Here is a 21,599-nt window from a genome sequence, read left to right on the forward strand (position 1 = left end):
CTGAGCCTGTTAGATCTCTCTAGGTGTGGTTTCCAAGAAAGTAAACACAATGAGAAGAAACGAAATTTACGTCAACAGACAATGATCGGATACACGTACGATCCCTACAGATCCCGAAAGGAATCTGTTCCTGTCTCCGTCTGTATCCTCGCTGCATCCAGAGTCGATTTGGAAACAAAGTCGCTAGAAGTGTATTCATTTCTGCAAACGCTGCAGCGGCAGGTTTGGGATCTTTTTTTGAGATACACATAGAGATACTTGCCGTCTTTCAAGCGGGAACATAATGTTCAGGGTTATGCTACATCCTGTTGTAAAGTTTCAACAATGCGCCATTCTTTCAAGTTATTTGCACGCTTCTGTGCAATTTTGTGTTTTACTCTTTTTTATATACAATTAAAAAATGCACTCAGTTCTTTCCCATTCAATCTCTGCGGCTAGTGGTAGCTGACTCGTCCTGTGTATAACCTATGTGAGGATGACCCCGTATAAAGGCCTGAGGCTGATGCTGCAAATAAAAATGGAAAGAGAGAGAGAGAGAGAGAGGGAACAGTAGGGACAAATCTTCCACTCGCACATGGCTGGAGCATAAATTAAAACAGTGAATCACGGGCGGACGGTGTCGCCTATGAAGAGAGGAAGAAGGACTTCAAATAAAGCCTACCGGGAGACCTTACAATGTTTACAGCTCCCCGTGAGAGGACAGGACGAGCGCTGTTTTAGCAGGACACATTGTTCTGATTGTCTGATTATGTGTTTTACAATGTTTGTTAATACACAGAGGGGGTAAAAGTTACTAAGGTAGCAGCAAAGAGGCCGTGGCTCTCCTCAGCTTGAAACTTGTGTGGTAGTAACCCTTACCAAACCATCAGTGCCGAGTCTTTGACGCACTTTCACAAGATTTTCATTAAAGTGCAAAAAAAAAAGGGAAAAAGAAAAGAAATGTAACTAGAAAAGATAGAATATTACATGTTACATTCTTGTAAGAAAAAAAAGCACATGGGCGGGCAATTTGCCCCCACAACCACACGTATGCACACACAAAAGCATGACACTTAAAGCACATGGGTACAAACACCATGAACAGCGGGTAAATAACAGTAATCTCTGTCATGAACCATGTGGGGGTTTAAAAAAAAATGAATCCAAATGCATGTTGTTGTTTTTATGTCGTTTTTGTGTGCAGGGCATCCACCAAACGTATACCTTCGCACACAAACACACCTGGCCATTTATTTTGCTTTGCGCGCTCGTTGATTTCCTGGAACGTTACCTTAACCATAACATGTAACCAAATTCCACAGGGTGACACAAACACGTGTACAAATAAGGGGGGGCAGACAGACAGAGACAGAGGGAGAGGCAATACTGTCAGCACTTATTTCCCACTGATTAAACATTCATAAATCAACTTTATCTACAAGACTTTACACTAAACGTATTCTTTCTTCTTGTCTTTTATTCTTTCCCCCACATGTCGTTACGCCTTCTGATGGCTCCATGTCAAACTTGTTCTGCCAGTCGGTAGTACTTCCTCGAAACCTCAGGTCCGCGGTGTCAACCTTAACCGTACATGGGCGGAGCTGCCATACCACACCCCACCCTACCCGGGATCAGCGCAGAGCGCACAGTGGATGTTGGCGATAATCTCGCTGACAGGACGGCTGAGCTGACCGGCGCGCGCTCCTCTTCTCAGCTGTCGGTGAAACGCGTTAAATCACAGGCACAGATCTGTGTCTAAAAGCCCGCTCTCCCGGGAGCCTGCGGCGAAGTCGCTACGGCAGCGGAGACTGAAAAACTTTCGATCCAGGTAAGTCATAAATGCTCTCTATGCATACTCCATATTTTATTATCGGGAACAAGTGTGCGTGACGTGGAGGTGACACGGCGCGCTGCCTGCGGAGTTATAAAAAGTGAGTGTAATGGGATTTAGTTCTGGATGAAGACATATTCCCTTGCTGACAGCTGACACGCAGGGGTTGAGATTGTCATCCTCCCTCCCGGTGTGGGAGGATGATGATGATGATGATGCGCGGGGTCAGAGGAGTAATGAAGTTTCCTGTGTCTGTTCCATGCTTTATTGGCTTTAAGTCTAGTTAGGAAAAGGTGAGGAAGGCCACTGGCCCTTATAGCCTCAAGCTGATCAACTCAGTACTGGATTACAGTGTTAGTTCCCTGCAGCTCACCGAGTCTTTCCGCTATTAGCAACCCACACTGAGGCTTTTTAAAACCACAGCTATTGCGTGCAGATTGATGCTGTGATATAAAGTCCATGTAAGTTTCATCACTTCTGCCGTTTTGGCTATTTTTGTCACGCATGCTGCAAACTAAGAAGTAAGGATCACAGTTGAAGAGCAAGGGCAGTGCGAGTGTTCCAAGATCCAGCCTGTTCAGTTTAACAGATATCATTTGTGTGTGCGTGTGTGTGCGTGTGTGCATGTTAGGTGCATGGTTGACTGGCTTTATATTAACATCCATAGTAGCTGGTGCTTTTGCGGCAACTGTTGCTATGGAAAAGGTTGTAATTGGCGTCGAAATTAGTGATGACTCACAAAAATTAAGCGCCTTCAGAACCTCTTTTCCAATGCTGTTTTGTAAGGGAATTACATGCTGATACACACTTCTTATAGTTTCCAATTAGGCATTCATTTTGGTCTCCCACCACTTTCCAAGTGCATTCAGCCCAGTTAGTTTATGCTTTTTAATATTTCACAAGAAGAAACCAGACAGCGGTGCACTGGGATGTCAATATACACCCACTATAAGAAATGCACAAGGCAGCAGATACAATTAAACGCTGTTAGAGCCACCTACATCAAGTCTAACATATGCCTTAGATATTTAAGGAGACATTTCACTATCAGAAAATTGTTACAACATTAAAAACATGGAGCTTCAGGCCAACTAGATTTGTCATAGAAGCTCACAGGAGACACTCGAAGGAATATTTCTCTTCAAAGACAGATGCAAGACGGCCCTAGTGGTTAATAAATACATGTTATCCCCCTTATCGCACAAACCAAGCAAGGCCGAAGATCAGTGGGATCATTATTGCTGCAGGTAGTGAGGAGTGCGTGGTCTGACGTCCTTAACCCTAGAACACTATCGCTATAAATAGTAACACGATCACTAATGCCAGGTGATTTATACCCGGTATAATATAACCAATGAAAAGTAATCAAATATATCAAAATATGACAACACATGACAAATTAGAGTGGTCTTCTTTTACTTTCAACTGTGCCATGTCTATCAAAATGAAAAATAAAACTCCTAAAACAAAATAATGACTCTGGAAAGCTGGTCTTTGGTCCACCCATTCCTGGGACATTTGAGACTTCCCTGGTGATGGCACAGGCTCCTCGACACGCAAACAGCTGCAGGAGAGAGAAATCAGGTAAATGTATTTTCTCGGGTGTAAATCACCCAGCGATAGTGTTCTAGGGTTAAATCTCTTTTCCTGCAATTGAGTGGCTCAAAAACACAAGCGGTCACAGGATACAGGTTGGCCAAGAAAATGAGGCAAGTATAATTTCACAAGCGGCACCTTATAATGCAACAAAGAAAGAGGCAACCCATGATGGATTTTCTCTGTGATCTGTACTTAAGAGTAAAGAGAGAGAGCAGGATCTGTTTTTACTGTTTTGGTTCTGTTTTAGCTGCTTTGCCTTTATTGATATGATAACAGATAAACAATGGACACTGCCACTGGTCTAAGCAGTTATCCTAGCAGCACTCAACAAGCCCAGTTCCGAGTGATGGATTAATGCATCCACAGTCTGTATGTAAAAGAGGTTGGAAATAGCCTTTAGCAAAGGCTGTTGTGACACCTCAAGCTGAGCATTTTTGCCATTGCCGTCGTGGTGTTTCAGATTTGAAATTTTAGGAACACGAGGTGTATCTGTCTGACAAACAGAGGGACGCTGCACTGCCCGTAGTTACCAGCGTTGAGCACACATTACAGATTGTCCTGCTTTATCCATGGGCTGCGGGCTATTTAGACAGCAAATTCATTAGGAAAGCGATGACCGAGATTACAGAGCAGGGCTTGTTTTCCCACTTTCCCTTGTTTTTCAATGTCCGCACTTCTTTTTGAAACCAGAACATTGCCCCCTGTTAGCCATTAGAAAGAATGCAAGTTAAAGGCCCCCATCAGGCCCCATACACTGTATTTAAAAAAAAAAAACACCTAAGAGTCTTTATGAGATATTTTAAATGTTTTACACCATTTTATGCACTATGCACCCTGTCTTGAAGTAGGTAAAAGAGCAGGTACTTAGCAGAGCACTTAAGGTGCCCATACCTTAGAATTAGTGGAGCTTAGAAGAAGTTTCAACAGGGAGGCAGCTTGCTGAATCTGGTTTTGGTTAAGATGGCTGGTCATTCTTTGATTAGCTAAGCAGACGATATGGAAATGTGTCACACAGTCATGTAAATAAGTAATGGAAGAAAAGACAGGACTACAACAAGCTGGGTGGGCTTTTCAGGCCCATCCACGTATCAAACGTTTTATGCTTTGATTGCTAAGGAGCATTCCAGATTCTCACTGTGCATACGATTTGCCCTCTGGTTGTCATTTAGTCACCTCTAAGTTAATATTGGCTTCAGAAAATGGTGCCTGCCCATTTCATATCACCAAGGGTTAGTCGGCCTGTGATGGCTTTAAGTTGCTGAAAATAGGGAATGTGTAGACTAGACCCCCTAAAGAGCAGTGTTTTTACTAGGAGAGAAGAAGAAGTTCTTCCGCACATGATTGGGCCTTTCTTACTTTTCCAAACCTTCCATTTGGCACATAACACATGGAAAAACACAAAAAGCATAATACGGACTTTGATACATGTGAAAGTTGTTGCACTGACTTTATTCAAGTGATGAATAACCAGATTGGTGGGCTGTGTTTTTCTTTAAAAAGAAAAAGAAGAAGCCAAGCTGTCATTTTAGTGGGATGCCACTATATCCTAGTTACTGTGTAATTTAAGCCCTGCCAGTGTATTCAGTGTTATCGTGAACCTTTTCCACAAGTGCCACAATGACAATAAAAGCCTGGATCCCCAACAGACCTTTCGCTCTGCTGGTTATTTATGGCAAAATATGGACTGAAAACAGCTACCTACAGTACAGTGAACCTTCTTAAACACAAGCACGGGTCAGTGTAATTTGCCAACTGTGCGACTTAAAGTTTGTCCTAACAAGGTCAATTGAAGCGATCAAAGGCCGTGTTTTTGTTAACTTCAGAGGTTGTCTTTTTTAGATTTGTTTAATTGCTGTGAAAACTGCTCTGACACAACTTTGCATGTCGTTTTTCTGCTGGTTTCTACCCTTGATTGTTCCTCGAATTCCACTGGAACTAGTGTTCAAACCGGTTTTTACTTCAGTACCAGGAAATGTGTTCGGTCTGTTCCAGTCTGAGCAGGAATGCAATCCGAGTGATTTATGGTATCTTCTTTATATATTCTTCACCCAGACTGTGCAGTAAGTCATGGTCAGAAATACAAACTGTACTGTACAGTTTATTATCCTTTTACAAAGATAATTAACTTTGCGAGCTAGATCATGGCAAACCTGCGGGCTTGTTAAATCGATATCTTCTCAACGATACTGCCCCGAAACGCTCAAATGTATTAGTGCCTCCGCAGACGTGCTTACGCCCCAAGGAGGGGAAATTGTTATTTTCTAAATAAGGACATAAGTGGATGCGTAGTAAATGATTGAAGATATGTTGGGCTCTTTGCATGCTCAATCTCTATAACCTTCCAGGAGAGAAAGACAGGTTCCCAGAAACACGTCTCCCATAGCTCAGCTGTGTCGGTCAGGTCTCTTGAGAAAGTGTGACCCTGCATAAGAAAGGAATGTTCTTTATTCATCAGCTGTGCAAAGGTGAGCTGTTGTGCTGTGGAGCTGTTGTACAACCACATCAGACGATGCTTCACTGCTCGCATTTTACCACCTCATCATCCAGCAGGTGTACCATGACACTGGAAGACTGCTGACAAACAAAAATCCTGAATGATTTATAATCTCTAGCATGAATCTATTTTCACAGTAACCCGACTGAGTGATTTTGGATATTTTTGTCATGCGTCATCTTTACATTGCGTGTGGAGATCATGCTAAAACCAACAGAAGGTTTATCGGGCATTGATTTCCCAGCTTTTCATTTTATTTCTATTTTTTAGATGAAACCTTATGCACAACAGCAACTCTACCACCTCTCTGCACGTTTGCCTTTTTACCTTAGAGGTCGACAGTAAATGCAGTTACTTATTTACAGATCACGAACAGACATGTCTGGGTTTCATTCTCAAGACGTGCAGCATTTTTTTTTTGAATGTTACATTACATGTTAGTGACTCGAATGCTGTTTTTTTCCCATAATGCATGATGCAGGTCTCATCATAGTCAGGAATGATATTAATAAGAGGCAAGATGTTAAAAAAGTACTACAGCAAACTTTAAAATTCATAAATGTGGTGGTAAAATCTTTTGTTTGTTTATTGCAAAACACACTTGAGAATCCATACAGTGAGGATTATTCAGTAATATTGAGGGAAGAGCTTCACTCTGTTGGCCAGCACTTTTCCAGCTTGGCAGCTTATTCAGTTTGGACTACTGGTTATGTAAGAAGGCTATATGCAGCAGGAGGCTAATCCAGTGCCTTAATCTTAATGCCAATTATCAGATCATGGTGACGTTAGTAAAATGAAGGCACCATAATAATAAAAAATTTTTTTTTAAGTTAGTAACAAGTTAGTAATACTGTAGGTTAGCATACAACACTACACATAATATGACAGCACATGCCCAAGCACACCTGCGCCTTACACCTCAGCACGTTGTTAATGCAGAATTTAGCTGTTGTGAAACACATGCCATTAAAAAACTTGACGTATTTCATGGAAAAAAGGTCAGTCTGTGCCTGTGCTTGTCTAGTTTTGTGTTTTTTCACGGCGTGTGTTAGGTTGTCATTCTTAGAAATAGCATGTATGCAATTTTATTGCAGGGAGCTCATGTTTCCACCCACGCTCAGTGTCGGCGCATTAAAGCATGCGCAGCGAAGTACTTCACATCATGTCATGACATGTCAAGGTGACGGCAAACATGCCACGGACATCTAGGAGATCTCTTGAGTCAAGGCGGCACCTTTTAAAACAAACAGCTCAGTTTGCACACTTTGTAATGAAATGGTTATTTTATATTCTTTATTTAAAAAAAGTCTAATCACAGAACAGGGCCTCTGTCCTGTTTTTTATTTTTTCACATGCAAATAAGAAGCAAGTTGCACGCTACCCTTACACAAATTTTCTCATTTTTGAATCTCCCTTTTTGGTAGTTTTTCAGAGCTTTGTGTTGAAGAAAAAGTGTTATTTGCATATTTTTGCATATGCTCAGGTTAAACTGCATCGAGTGCTCCCTTAAAAAACACACAAAAAGCACTTCAAGTGTGATCATGCCCCTCTTTATATTTGATCTCTTTCTTGGATGTACTGGTGGTTGGGGGTTGGTCAAAGGATCCTTGCACTTGACATGTCAAATCCTGGCTTAACAAATGTTCGGGCCCAGCAATGAAAGAAAAGGGAGGCAGCATGTGAGATAACATGTGAGGGAAGTTTTTTTTTTTTTTCCTGTCAGCCTTATCGCTCATGCAACATTAGCTCTCCCATCTATTTAACCTCTAACTAATACCCCCTGCATCTACCCTACCCCTGCCGTCCAATGGCTTTAGAGATAAAGGGTCGTGCAGAGTAATAACTGATACTACATCAGCACATGCCGAAGCAAATGCAGATTTTCCAGTCATGAGAAGATGAGTCAAGCCAGTTTCCAGCAAGGCAAATCAGCCTCCTGCTGTGTGTGTTGTCGGGGCAAAAGCCCGACCACAGATTATGCAATCAGTTACGCTGTGTGTGCCAGCTGGTAGAGGTAGTCAGAGACAGAGTGGATGCTTTTTTTTTTAATCCTTAGTGAAACAGCACATTATCCTCTAGAAGGTGTTTCGTCTTTCATCAGTTTTTTACTCTTCGTTTACTCAGATACTTTGTTTACCATTTTGGCTTATGATTCATATTCATAGCAACTGATCGAAATGGCTTCTCAGCATAAACTGATCCAATGTATCCGATATTGGATATTTCTTTACCACTGACTATAACATTATTTCACCTGTGGTTAAAATCTTTTCACACCGTCTGTTTCTAAATGCGGAGGGCTTTGAACTAATTTTAGCGCTGCATGTAACACTTCACCGTCAAACAGGTTAGTGTCACAATAAGAAACCACACGGGCTGCATGTTCCAGTTTTTGTTTGTCATTCAAGTGTGTTGTAACTCAATACAAGATGTGCAATCAACATTGTGGGTCAACTGATTTGTCCAGAGGGCAGATCAGACAAGTCCTCCGTCTTCACCTTTCTTTCTTCCTTTCCTTCTCTCGTTTTTTTCAGCCCAACAAGGTTTTGTGGTGCAATGATGACGAAAGTCAGAGAAGTTCTCCTGCTGTTGTTGCTGCCAGCCTTTGTGCCGCACACAGACGGAACGCGTAAGTGTTTTGGCTTGAAACTCAGTCTCAGCACCTTCTTAGGTTTCTGACAATGAGCTAAGATATCCGAGAGGTGTGATCTAGCTGGTTAACACATGAGCCAGATCTGCATAATTAATAAGCACTGAGTTTCATCTGTGGATATTTTTTGGGTTTCATATTACTCTCAACTCACGTTAAAGTTTTATTTCTTTCATCTTCTCATCTAATTTAAAATTTCGCCTTTTTTCATTGCTTAGGCTTGACACACTGTTTAGGATGAAGTCTAGTAAATTCCTATGTTTCCTTGTTTCCATCTAATATCTGTCTTAGGTTATAGCTTACCTGGCAAGCCCACAGAGATCAAATGCCGTTCTCCAGAGAAAGAGACCTTCACATGCTGGTGGAAGCCAGGATCTGATGGGGGCCTGCCTACTACATACGCTCTCTACTATCGAAAAGAAGGGTGAGAAACTCGCGCAGAAGCGCCCAAGCTTGTTATAATTTTACTTCATGTTATCTAGTAGCCACAAACATTGAGTAATAGTTGTTTTTTTAGTTCATTCATATAAACACAGATCATAATATTACTATATCAGGGCCCTTTACATAATGTATTATAAAGGAAAGTGTAAGCACTTGGCAATTGTTAAAAAAAACGATTTTTCATATTAATAAAAAGAAGAGTTCCATCAGTACAGCTGGCACAATGGGATGTTCTTGTTTGTGGTTTATTAAATGGCAACAATCCAAACGGTGTCAGAGGATAAAGATTGCAAAGTGCTAAGAGGTGCCCGTGAACATGGATTTTTAAATACTTCAAGGTTGATACAGATGTACAGAGAAGGACTGGAATTACTAGCTTATTTAACTACAAAGTGAAAACACAGTTTGTAAACACTGTAAACAATCCAGGCAGGCCTTGGTCATGCAGTGGTTAATAAAGGTGTGATGGGGAATACTATTACGACTGGAGAACACTGGGACACTAAAAATCTACTATGAGTACACCGAGAAGACTGATTGGTAACAGGTGTTTTAGATTAAAACAAGTGATGCTAATGAGGGCAAAGCAAACATTGAAAAAGGCAGGAAAACAATCAAAGGAAGTCAAACTGACAGAAATATAAGAAGGCAAAAAACGACACCCCCTCCCAATAAAATAACAGAGAAAAAAATGAGCAAAACTTATATTGTATGTTAGGCTGCATGTGCTGCATGTGAAGAGGCTGATAAAAACTGAGCCACACATTGACAAGAATGATACTGAACTCCTGATATGCAAAGCATATGGCCACATAGTGTCATGGTTTTACTGTGGCTGGACTCAGAGGGAATCAGACAAGTGACATGAAGTTTAAAAGGTTTATGTACAAAGTATACAAGGTGTGGGGAGATTAACAAAGGGAATTAGCAAAGTCGGGCAGAGAGAATCTGACTGCAGTAGCTCAGATTGTCTTTGAGTGTTTACTTGTCAGCAGTGAAAGTCGGACTGAGAAAGTGGTTATTGGCAGGAATCTGAGGGAGGCTGAGGAGAGTTGTTGGAGAGTGGTCCGGCAGGTGATTTTCAGGTAATTCCTTTTTTTCAGAGGAAGTCATGTAATTAAAACTGTGACTGTGATTACCCAGCAGTGGCTCTTAAACTAAAAAAAAAAAAAAAAAAGATTGTCAGGGTGAGGTTAGCCTAGCGCTAGCACCCAGGGCCTCGCAAAATGCTTTCCAAGCTTTAGATATGAACTGGAGTTCTGGTTCAACACGGTCTGACTCTGTGGAGAATTGACGAGACAAAGCATCAGGTTTCACATTTCAGGAGCCAGGTAGATAAATTATGGTAAAGTTGAAATAAAGCCATACATATAAAGAATAGTTGCCACTTTGCTTGTCTTGAGTCATTTGGAGATAAACTAGGTTTTTATGATCAGTCAATACAATAAATAGTATTTCAGCTCTCACTGGCCAGTGCCTCCACTCCTCTAAAGCTACTTTGATTGCAAGTAACTCTCAATTGAATACGTCATAGTTTTTTGCTGGAGGCAAGCGCCAAGAAAAGAAGGCATGCGGCTTACCGTCGGCTTCTGTACATTAGCGCTGTCCCCACCCGAGAGACCCGCTTCAATAATGAATTGTTTTAACAGATCGGGATGGTTCAGTACAGGTGCAGAGTTAAACCTGTCTTTGATCATTTGAAATGTTTGATCTGCTTCCTACTTCCATTTCATTTAAATGGCCTGGAAAAGGAAGTGAGTCAGTTAATGGTACTGGAGCTTGACTATAATTCCTGATGAAGCAGCATTTAAAGTTTGCAAATCCAAGGAACCGTTGTAGCTGTTTCCAGGATGCGGAGACAGGCCTGTCAGTTACAGCTTTCACCTCCGTCTCCAAGAAAAGTCACATGGTTAGCATGAATTCCACATTTTTTGGCCTTAACGAAGAGTTTGTTTTCAAGTAGTCTCTGTAGTACCTGCTTGCAGAGACAGGAAGTTCTTTGAGGGTCTCAAGGTATCATCCAAAAAACAAACAAAAAGATGTTTCAAACGTCTCTTAAGACATCATTGACCAGGCCTTAAAGACAGTGGGGGCATTGGTTCAACTAAATGTCATGACCATATATAGTGACCTAATGGAATGTTAAATGCCGTCTTCCATTCATCCTCCTCCCGGACGTGGAACAAATGATAAGCATTACGTTGATCTAATTTTGTGAATGCTGTGGCTCACAGGCTGAGGTGATTAAGGGAAAAGGATACCTATTTTTTACAGTGATTTGATTTAACCCTCATAGTCAATGCAGGGTCGCTGAATCTCTTTTATTTTCTACAAAGAAGAAACCCGCACCCACTGGAGTGGAGAACGGTTGAATGATGCTGTTGTCAAGGGAGTCCTTGATGTATTTATCCACGGCAAGGTGTTTAGGACCGGAAAGACTGTATAGACGGCTTGAGGGAAGAGGCACCCCTGGGAGGTTGTTAATGGCACAGTCGTAAGGGTGGTAAGATGCAGAGACTGGAAATGGTCCTATTTTCTTGTACACGTTCTCTGACGTGGGTATCGATAAGGTCAGCAAGGGCTATAATTCCTCAAAACACTTATTGCAAGAGGCCAATTCATCCTTCATTTGCTCATTAAGGGTATCATACAATGTCCATCTTAGGGCTTTTTTCTCCAACCCTGTCTCAGCCATTACCCTGGACTCAGTAGAACCTCTGCTACAGACTTTGATGCAGGTTGAATACATGTCAAGCTGCTTCTTCCTCATTTAGAGAGTGTTCACAAACTAACTTGAGATTTCTTAATGAATAGTGTGTAGGACACAGACTCTATAGGGTTTCATAGTAAATATGCTTTAGTGTATTTGAGTGCCCAGACCCTTAACAGTAGTATTTTGTGAACAATTGTTTGAGAAGGTCCGTGGAGAGCACTGAAACAGTAGTGAGTACCAAAGCAAAAATCCACCACAGTGACCTGGCTCTCCACCAGATAGTTCAGGTGAGATAGGGATGGCTGTGAAAAGGCAACTGCATCAGGAGAGGGCACACTGACCTGAACCGGAGCTTCCGGGATGGGAGAAGGTGACAGTTTGGAGTGAATTATTTACAGTGCATTACCCATCTGTTCTACCCACTGATGTGTTTCACGTAGCTGCTGAACTATAGATGTTAAAGCCTTCTCATGTTCACCTAATACAGTCTGCTGCGTCCATGGGTTTTCTACATCGTTCTGTCAAGGTTTTACTGTGGCTGGGCCCAGAGAGCAAACTCAGGCAGCTGACGTGAAGTTTAAAAGGTTTATTTACAGTCCACAAAATCAGTAAGTGGCTGGTGAATAGCAGGCCGAGAGAGGGGTTGTTGGTAGGCAGACTGGAATCAAAGGACGACTGAGGAGACTTGAAGGAGAGTGGGCAGGCAGGTGATATTCAGGCAAGTCCTTGTTTCCACAGGAAGCCTCAGAATTAGATTTGGTGTACTGTCACTGTCCGGTGGTAGCTCTTGAACTCCAAAAAGGTTGACAGGTGGGTGTCTTGATGAGCTTGCCAAGAATTCCAGATGGACAACACGGAAGTAGACAAGAAGCAGGAATCACTAATCGAAACAGCTGCAAACAAACGTCAAACATAAGGCTCTAATTTACCACCATACAATGGTGGTAAATTTTACCACCATTTACTCTCCACCCATGGGCAGTGGCAGGAGCAATCCGCCCATAACTCAACCTGAGAGCAAAGAGGAAAAGAAAACAGGGAGAACAAGTCTAGCCTGCCTTAAACCTAACAGAGAGAGGAGGGCAAAGTTAACGTTCCTCATATCTTTTACTAAGGCTCTGATTAGCTTAGCATAAAGGCCTGAAGGTGATGCACATCTATTTTGTCACTGCTCCCTGCCAAAAACGAGTCCATCCCTTAATCCTCTATGACATATAGTCCTTTTAGAGGGCTATGACTTTTGAGGTTCTTTTCCAACTATTCCAGTCTTCAATGGCGGATTATTCGTCTTCCTTAATATAACACATAAGCTAACTTACAGTATTTTCTAATACTCAGAGTACAGTAGAGAAGATATGGCAGTGGATAAACCATGGCATGAAGGCACCCAGAGGTTGAAGGCCACTTCCTGCTGGGAAACACTAGATCCTGACATTGATCTAGATGTTACTTTGGGCGATAAGAACTACCTAAACAAATTGGCAGTCCTTGTGTTGTGGTGGTGGTGGTGGGGGTTTATGTCTTTTGACCGTTTTCACAATAATATAATGCACCATGCTACAAAAATTGTTTTTGAAGTTTAACTGTGAAGCTCCTCAGATCCGAAACGATTTGGATATCATACATTTTTGCAATAGTGAACCACCTGTTTCACCAGCCTGAATATGTACTAAATATGTTAATCAGTAATTTTGTTCTTGCATATATTTTCTTGCACCACAACACAACGGTTTTGTGGGAAATTTCATGAAGAAAATAAAAAGTAAAATATTTTTCATCACATATTTCACCTGTAAGAGAGACATCTGCAGTTAAATTGGCTGCAAATAAATGCTGCACTTTCACAAACCACAAACCTCGAAGATTCAGCAATTTCCTCTGCTGTGATGAAACTCCATCACTTTGTGATTTTGCTAGGAGAAACATATATTGCCGCTTTCAGTTCGGGAGCTTTTTGCCTCGAGTCAGTGGCTTCCAATCTCTGCTGGTGTTTGGACTGTGAAAAGAAATCACAGACTGGCTCTTTAAACTACACGAAGAAGCTCTCAGTTCTCCACCGCTCTTGAGATTGTCTCCCTTTAACATCAGCTTTCCTGTTTTGTTCCCCCATACTTGTTGTACTATTGCAAGTGCAGCAGAGGTGTGCCTGTTTGTTTGGTTTGGTATGTGCAGGGGCGGGTTTCACTGCGCACATATCATGTCTTAATTGTGCAGCTTGCAAACGTGTATGTACCCAAAGTTTTCTTTAAGAAACTTAAATTGAATCATCATTATTTTAATTTGATGATCTTGCATTTAATGTTCTGCCTAAAATGCAAGATCATGGCGCAGATTTATTAGGATAGGTTTTTCCACTTAGTCAGTTTTGCCATGGCTTCCTGACACATCACATGTGCTTCTTTCAGTAACTCTATAAATAAATCAAAGTAATACCATTATAATGCTATATTATTGGTGTAGTATTTTGTATTGTTTCTCATTTTTTGATGTCTTCTTGTATTCAACTTTCAGTTCACTGTGGTATAGTGTGTAGCAGCAGAACAAATACACTTTGATTAATTGGTTTGTGCAAGTTCTGCTCACCATAGAGATGACATGAGTCACTTTCCCCACGTTTTCTGAAATCAAACCAAAGTTTATTGATTTAATTTCTTTTTTCCGTCTCCAGCTCGCATGCATTTGTCGCAGGCAGCTTTACCAGCTCACATATTTTTCCTCATGTTGTCCGCACCTGAACATGTCCCCCGACCAGTCGTCACTAGTTACTGCGACAGCAGCAACAATTTGTTTCCCATGTTCTATATGCAAACACTCCCAGTTGTGTTCATTATGACACCCAGGTCTACTGGGATATGAACCTGCAGTTCAAACAGAAAACAATACCAAAGTTATTTTCTGTGTCTCCTTTAATTAAATACAACATCCTAGCAGCTTGACAGTAAAAAAAAAAAAAAGAGAGAAAAAAGATGGCCTCCACTTATTTTGCAGTCACACTTTCTCGCCATCTGTCTCCTCTCGTCACTCTCACACACATATGCAGTGTCAGGAATAGGGAGGATGTACACTGTTATTTTAATGTGGCTGTGCAAGCACAATGCCAGCGCACACCTGTGATTGCATGCCGCTCCTCTGCCTCTCTTGCAGTTCTAACGTAGTGCACGAGTGTCCTGACTACCACACAGCCGGGAAGAACTCCTGCTTCTTTAACAAGAATGACACCGTCATCTGGGTCAGCTACAACATCACCGTGGTGGCCACCAACGCACTGGGCAAGACCTACTCTGACCCTGTGGATATAGACGTGGTCTACATTGGTGAGGGGACTGGGGGCAGGGGTGGAGGGGTTTTCATAATTTCACCACAGGGATTAAAAAAAAGCAGCTCCACAGCTGCTCGGCAGCACACTGCGCTACACTGTGGCAAATGCTCTTGGAGTTTAGTCACCCCCTCCCGTTATGCTGTAACTGCTCACTAAAGGTCACCTTTTAATGTCCACAGTGAAATTTCCTTTGCAGCGATTAAAGGACTAGCTGATGCACGATCTACAAAATCAACTGAAATTAAGTTTAGCATTAACTAATGCTAAATTAAACAAAGTTAAAACATTCTTGTGTTTTGAAATTGTAACAAGAATTTCTTTTACCTCCTTATCATTTATGAGCTTCTAATGTGTTTTTGGTGGGGGCCAGTCACACTTGAGCACATGCACGCTTGTTTACTGCAATGGAAAATCTGCTCTCTTTTCTCCTGCTTCAAAAATGCACACTGTCCAGTTATTTTAGACAATCATTTACTTCGCTAACAGAAATAAAGTACTTTAATGCAAGTAATTCAATACTTTAGTAAGAAGTAGTTCCATCCTTCTAAACAAAAAGTATATTCAGGAAATATTTAAAATGGGAGAGTAAATTAACAGAGAAGTATTCATCTCGTCCTTGAGCCTCCTAAACTGGAAGTGTGTCGAGTTGTTCTGATCTGCTTATCTTTTTCTTTGTGTTACCTCACAATTGTCAGATATGTGTCTCCACGAGGATAGCGTAAAGCCCAAACAGTGACATTTATCACTACTATATGTCATAATACACACATCGACAAATATGTTGAAGGTCATTCCTGCAATGCTGGTGCTTATCCGCTGGGAGTGTCCTTTTGTTAGCTGTGTAACAGCTGATAATTCACCCTGCAGTGTTTTCACCTGCTGCCGTTCACAAGCCCTGTTGATGCCTATTGTTTTTTTTGTTTGTTTTTTCAGTAATACAATCTTTATTCATTGTTGGATTTGCTGTTGCTCTGTCTTTCTTTCATTCACATTTTCTCTCTTCTGCTCCAGTCAAGCCTCATCCTCCAGAAAAGCTAGAAGTGACAGTAATGAAGGATCAGGGCTGGCCTTTTCTTCGAGTGTCTTGGGAACCACCTCGTAAGGCTGACACCCGCTCTGGTTGGATCACTCTAATCTATGAGCTCCGCGTCAAGTTGGAGGAGGAGGAAAGCGAATGGGAGGTACGTAGGTCTCAGCGCATTTCAGGGTGTGGTATGCTCTTTGAAGTATTTGCCTTTCAAATTAGAAACTTTGTTCTAGGCTGGTGTAAGGGAACTACACGATGTGTTAGTGAAAGGACAGGTTTTTGAACATTTCAAATCTGTATATTGGCAGCCTGACAGACTAACTGATCTGTGTGTTTCTGTTGACTATGTGTGTTTCCAGAATCACGTTGCGGGCCAGCAGAAGATGTTTAACATTTTCAGCCTGCGGTCAGGTGGTACATACCTTATTCAGGTGCGCTGTAAGCCCGATCACGGCTTTTGGAGTGAATGGAGTTCCACTTCCTACGTCAAAGTTCCAGAGTGTAAGACATCCGCCAACTGTCTTTTGCATTAACTAATTATTATATATTGTATAGGATATATTTATTTATTAAAGGAGCAGTTTAACATTTTGGAATCTATATTACACCACTTTCTTGTTGAGAGCTACTCTTATAATCTGAAGCACTCAGTTAGTTTACCTTAGCATGAAGATTAGAAGTTAAAGAAGGAAGCTAATCTGGCTCTTTGCAAAGGAACCAGTTTAACCAATTTAATTATCACTAGAAATCGTATTCCTTCATTGTGGTTTTACTACCTTTTTTTGCAGGATATTTATTTTTCCAAGGGGCCACATGACAAACCGGAACTGGACGGTCGCACCAAAAAGTGGAATTCTGCTCAGTATTATAATATTTATAAGTTTGTTGGTACGGCCCTCCACAACAATCCCAGTTGTCATGCAGCCTCTTGGGAAAAGTATTTGTTTGCCTCGCTTTAGCATGATGTAATGATAATAAACCCAGGAAGAAGAAAAAAAGATGGATACTGCGTTGTTCTGCTGAAGCACCCACACATTGTTATGTTGCGTCTTTCAGATCTCCATCGGGAAAAGTCTGTCTGGATCCTCATTTTAGTCTTTTCTGCCTTCATTTTACTGATCCTCATATGGCTGATACACATGAATAGCCACAGGTAACAATGATCTTCTTAACCACTTTGCTTTGTTAAAATGCTGGTTATTATTTATTTAAATGGATTGTTTCTGTGCAATTTCAAAACGTAATAAGAAAGTACGCCCTCAATCAGATACAAGCTTTTATGTATAAGGACAAAACAACTGTGATGATGTCTTGAAAGGTTAACGCAACCTCATATTAACAACAGCAAATGACAAATGACATAGACTATGTCCCTTATTTAACAAATATTAAGCCAAAATGCAGAAATTACTGCTTCTATAGAAATTAGGACGGTAAGTAGCAGCCAGCTCCTGATAATCAAATGCAAGTGTGACGAACAGAGGTTTTGTCAGATTTGCTCCACAGTACCACATTTAGTGAAAAATAAACACAGAATTTCAGCACAGGGACCTCATAGCACCTGTCAAACACAGCGGTGAAGGGCTGATGATTTGCGCTTGCTTTGCAGCCATAGGGCCTGGGCATCTTTCAGTCAAGGTCGATCATGAATTCCTCTGTATACCAAAGTATTCACACGTGAGGCCATCTGTCTGACAGCTTGGCTGAATCTAGGTCATGAAACAGGACAATGATCCCAAGCACAGCAGCAAATCTACAGTGGAACGGCTGATAAAGAGAAATTAAGAATTAAAGTGCTGTAATGGCCCAGTCTCAAAGTCCAGCCAGACCTCAACCTGACTGAAACGCTGTGATGGGACCGTAAAAGAGCTGTGCATAAATGAATACCTGCAAACCTCAGTGAAGAGAAGCAATGCTATAGAGAAGAGGGTGCCAAAATTCCTTCACAGTGAAATGAGAGATTGACAAAGTCCCAAAGAAAACAATTACTTTAAGTTATTGCATTAGTTTTATTCATTTTTTAAAATAATTATAGAGTGTAATAAGTCATGAGCTTTTGTCCATCAAAGCTTGCATTTACCTGAGCTTTAAGACCTGCTAAGGACTACATAGTTATTTTTAACACTGTGATATGCAAAACCTTAGAATTGACTGAGGATGTAATTATTTTCCACCATGACTGTACTTTGTCATATGTTACATAAGCCCAAAGCACTCTTCACACTTACATTTAGATCCTACGGTAGAATATTATTACTAAAATACTGCAATTACTTAGCCAGCAAATTATTAGAAATTCTTTACATTTTTTTATGAGTTGTGGCTGAATTATCCCTTTACCTCAAGAAAAATCAATACTCCACAGTGGTGCCCATTTTTCACACTGTCTGTTCTGTAAAACCAGACATGGCTAAAGGATATTTCTGTGCAGAGACTTCAGTCCTTCCTTTGTTGTAAAAAACACAGAATGATCTTATTCACGTGTATAAATTTCCATTAGTAGGAAAGAAAAATCTGATTAAATGTCTCACAGGTAATCAACTATAAATAACTGTATTAGCTCATGCGATAATGTGACCATTCTGGGCTTTGCTAGCATACTGCAAGTAAAATACTGACTATAGTCATCACATCTGTGATATTCAACTGCTGCTAACAAAGCCTTTTGTGTGTCTGTGTGTAAAGTCTGAAGCACTGCATGCTGCCGCCAGTCCCTGGTCCTAAAATCAAAGGCTTTGACAAGCAGCTTCTCAAGGTAAAGGGGTAACATTATGAACACTGTCTCGATGGCTACTTATTCAGACAAAATGTCTATTTGTATAGTGCTTTCTATTTGCATTGAGTAGTTTTACTCTTTGTGTGCAGAGTGGCAAGTCTGACGAGGTGTTCAGCGCACTGGTGGTGTCTGACTTCCCACCAACCACGTCTAACTATGAGGACTTGCTGGTAGAATACTTAGAAGTGTATGTGCCAGAGCAGCAGGAACTGATGGTAGACGAAGGCAAGGATCATGACGGCTGCCTGAAATCCATAGGCTCGGCATCCGACAGTGACTCTGGCCGGGGCAGCTGTGACAGTGACAATCTGTTGATGGATAAGAGTGGCGCGGCAAAAGAGGAACAGCAGCAACAAAATCAGGAGGGAGATCAAATTGGGACGGAGACACAAGGGCCCAAAGAAGCCTGGGAGAAGGAAACGATGCTATGTGCTAATGAAGATGTAGTTAGCCCCGATGCATCAAGTAAGAAGGTTAAGACCTGGCCTTCTGTGTTTTCCCCAGTGACTCCTTACAGCTCAAGCCCACTGGATCCACACAACTCACTTGAGATGCACAAACAGAATTGCCTTTCTGACACCCAGTTTCCTCCGGGCTCCCCATCCTCAGACCACTACATCAAAAAGGCTCTCCAATCAAGCTACTGGGAGGTCTGCTTTAATAATAATCAACCTTATCCCCAGACAGATGTCCACCAGCAACTCCAGGCCCACAGCGATCGCAACATCTCAGCCATCAATGACGGAAATGCGCCCAGTAATCTGCTGTTGCCCACCCGGATGACTGAGTATGTTGAAGTGCAAAGGGTCAATGAGGAGAATAAGGTGCTTCTCCATCCTATTCCTTCAGGCCATAGCCGTGAAGAAGCCTGCTCCTGGGTAGGACATGGAGACAACTACAGCAAAGTGAAAGGGGTAAACAGTGACAATGTGCTGCTGCTCCAGAGAGAGGTGGTGGAAGAAGAGAGCATGGAAATGACTGGAGCAGCCGAGAGCTGCTACACATCTTCCATCGCTATTAACACTCCTAAGCCAACAACCTGCAGTCACATTGCCCTGCCGGTCCAGGAGGAAAGGATTCTGGCAGTAAGTGGGTATGTCGACACTGCCACTATGTTCTCCCTGGACACTTAGCAGACATGCCAGCCCAAATTGGCAGTTGTAGAACATTGCAAGAGGCGGGGACTGAAAGATACGAAAAAGCACTAACACTCCTTAAAAAAAAAAATTGCCAAGACAATGTATATTTATTTTTTTATCTTCTTCTCCTGTAAGAGACATGTCTTTGCTGAGGGCGGAGCAGTAACACACTATTGATTATCAAATAATTGTTATTGAATATCTTGACTAATGAGCTTAATTGAGTTTTGTAATTCTTCTAAAAATCCACGTGGTACTTTATATGAGCATCCTGATTGTACTGGATGTCTATCATGAACCATCCTCTCTGGCACATAAACGTTGTTTTCATCGATCCTATTGATATACCATATAGTAATTGTGATTATCTGTTAAAAACTGCAGAAACCCCGACCTTCTACTTTGTCTCAGTTTTTTGTATGTGAGTGTATTTTCCCTTTTCCTTATAGATACCAACACTACATTTTTAAGCTGCTTTCTCTAAAGCTACAATATGTATAGCATTAAAATTAAAAACAAACACAACAAAACACAGCAAAAGTGAGAATGTACTGCTCTATTTTTTCATTCAGAGAGAATGAGAATGTTTTTCTGTAAATACACCTCCTGCAGTTTTAATCTGCAAAGATATTTAGATTTTTGGAAGGCGGAGTAGTGTTGTATTACTTGGCATGGTAACGTACAACACTGCTCTTTATTTCTGTATGCACAGATGTCTGTATAGCCTACACGTACCTATATAAATATATGTATAGTTTTAAAATGAAATGTAAAATCTTTGTGGAAAGTCATGTTTATAACAAAATAAAAAAAAACCTCAGTAATGGAATTTTGTTGATTTTTTTGTGTCCTAATTTGATAATTACATATGTGTAATTATTACTTGGCTGACAACATTAGTAATGAAAATACACGTGGAAAAGTATGCATTTACCCAGCAGCAAGCAGGGGTGGCATGTTGTTTAGAAGCAGCCCAGCATAAGGTGGTATTCAGGCCCCTGGATTGCTTTGCAGAGTACTCATTAATAATTGCAAATATTTACCAAAAATGTTATTGCAGTGTGGTGATCCAAGCATTACTACACTGAATTGGTAAAATATGAAAAGATCAAAGAATTTCATACATTTCAATCATAGAAAAGTAAAATCTAATTTTTGTTTAGTTACTAAATACATACTAAGGATCTTCTGTGCTGTTGTACATGCAGTGGTGATCAGTAAGGCTGTGGGATAATCAACGATTCTTTTTTTTTTTTCGAACTTGCCAAAAAACATGAATAACGTGACTAAATAAGCAACACAAGTGAATTTAAAATGCAAACAAAAAAAGATAATGAATTATGTACTTATGCAATCCACTCAGTTTCTGATTCAGTTGAATTCTAGGATTAATATCATCTAGCACCAAATCACAAGAACATTCTCATCAAGGGTAAAGAGGCCACAATATTAAAGAGAAAACAAATCAGACAACCACACATGAGCAAGCACGTGTGGACTGAAGCAGTGGCGCCTGTTTGGCGCCCTTGGCGAACACTACCTCTTGCCCCCCCCCACACACACACACACACAAAACATATTAAGGATTGTACATTAACATAAAACTGTTGTACACACACACACACACA

General features: G+C 41.1%; 1 protein-coding gene across 1 annotated transcript; it reads left to right on the forward strand.

Moving 5' to 3' along the window:
- Positions 1-1,590: 1,590 nt before the first annotated feature.
- prlra (prolactin receptor a) lies at positions 1,591-20,755 on the forward strand. The gene is made up of 9 exons (XM_005720365.1): positions 1,591-1,807; positions 8,438-8,532; positions 8,845-8,977; positions 14,855-15,024; positions 16,041-16,210; positions 16,416-16,557; positions 17,113-17,209; positions 18,742-18,811; positions 18,922-20,755. Exons 2-9 carry the CDS (start codon positions 8,460-8,462, stop codon positions 19,963-19,965), a joined length of 1,899 nt encoding a protein of 632 aa, XP_005720422.1. The 5' UTR covers positions 1,591-1,807; positions 8,438-8,459; the 3' UTR covers positions 19,966-20,755.
- The last annotated feature ends 844 nt before the right edge of the window (positions 20,756-21,599 follow it).

The sequence above is a fragment of the Pundamilia nyererei genome, unplaced genomic scaffold (assembly GCF_000239375.1).
Source record: "Pundamilia nyererei isolate P.nyererei 1_Seehausen unplaced genomic scaffold, PunNye1.0 scaffold00002, whole genome shotgun sequence".
Taxonomy (NCBI): domain Eukaryota; kingdom Metazoa; phylum Chordata; class Actinopteri; order Cichliformes; family Cichlidae; genus Pundamilia; species Pundamilia nyererei.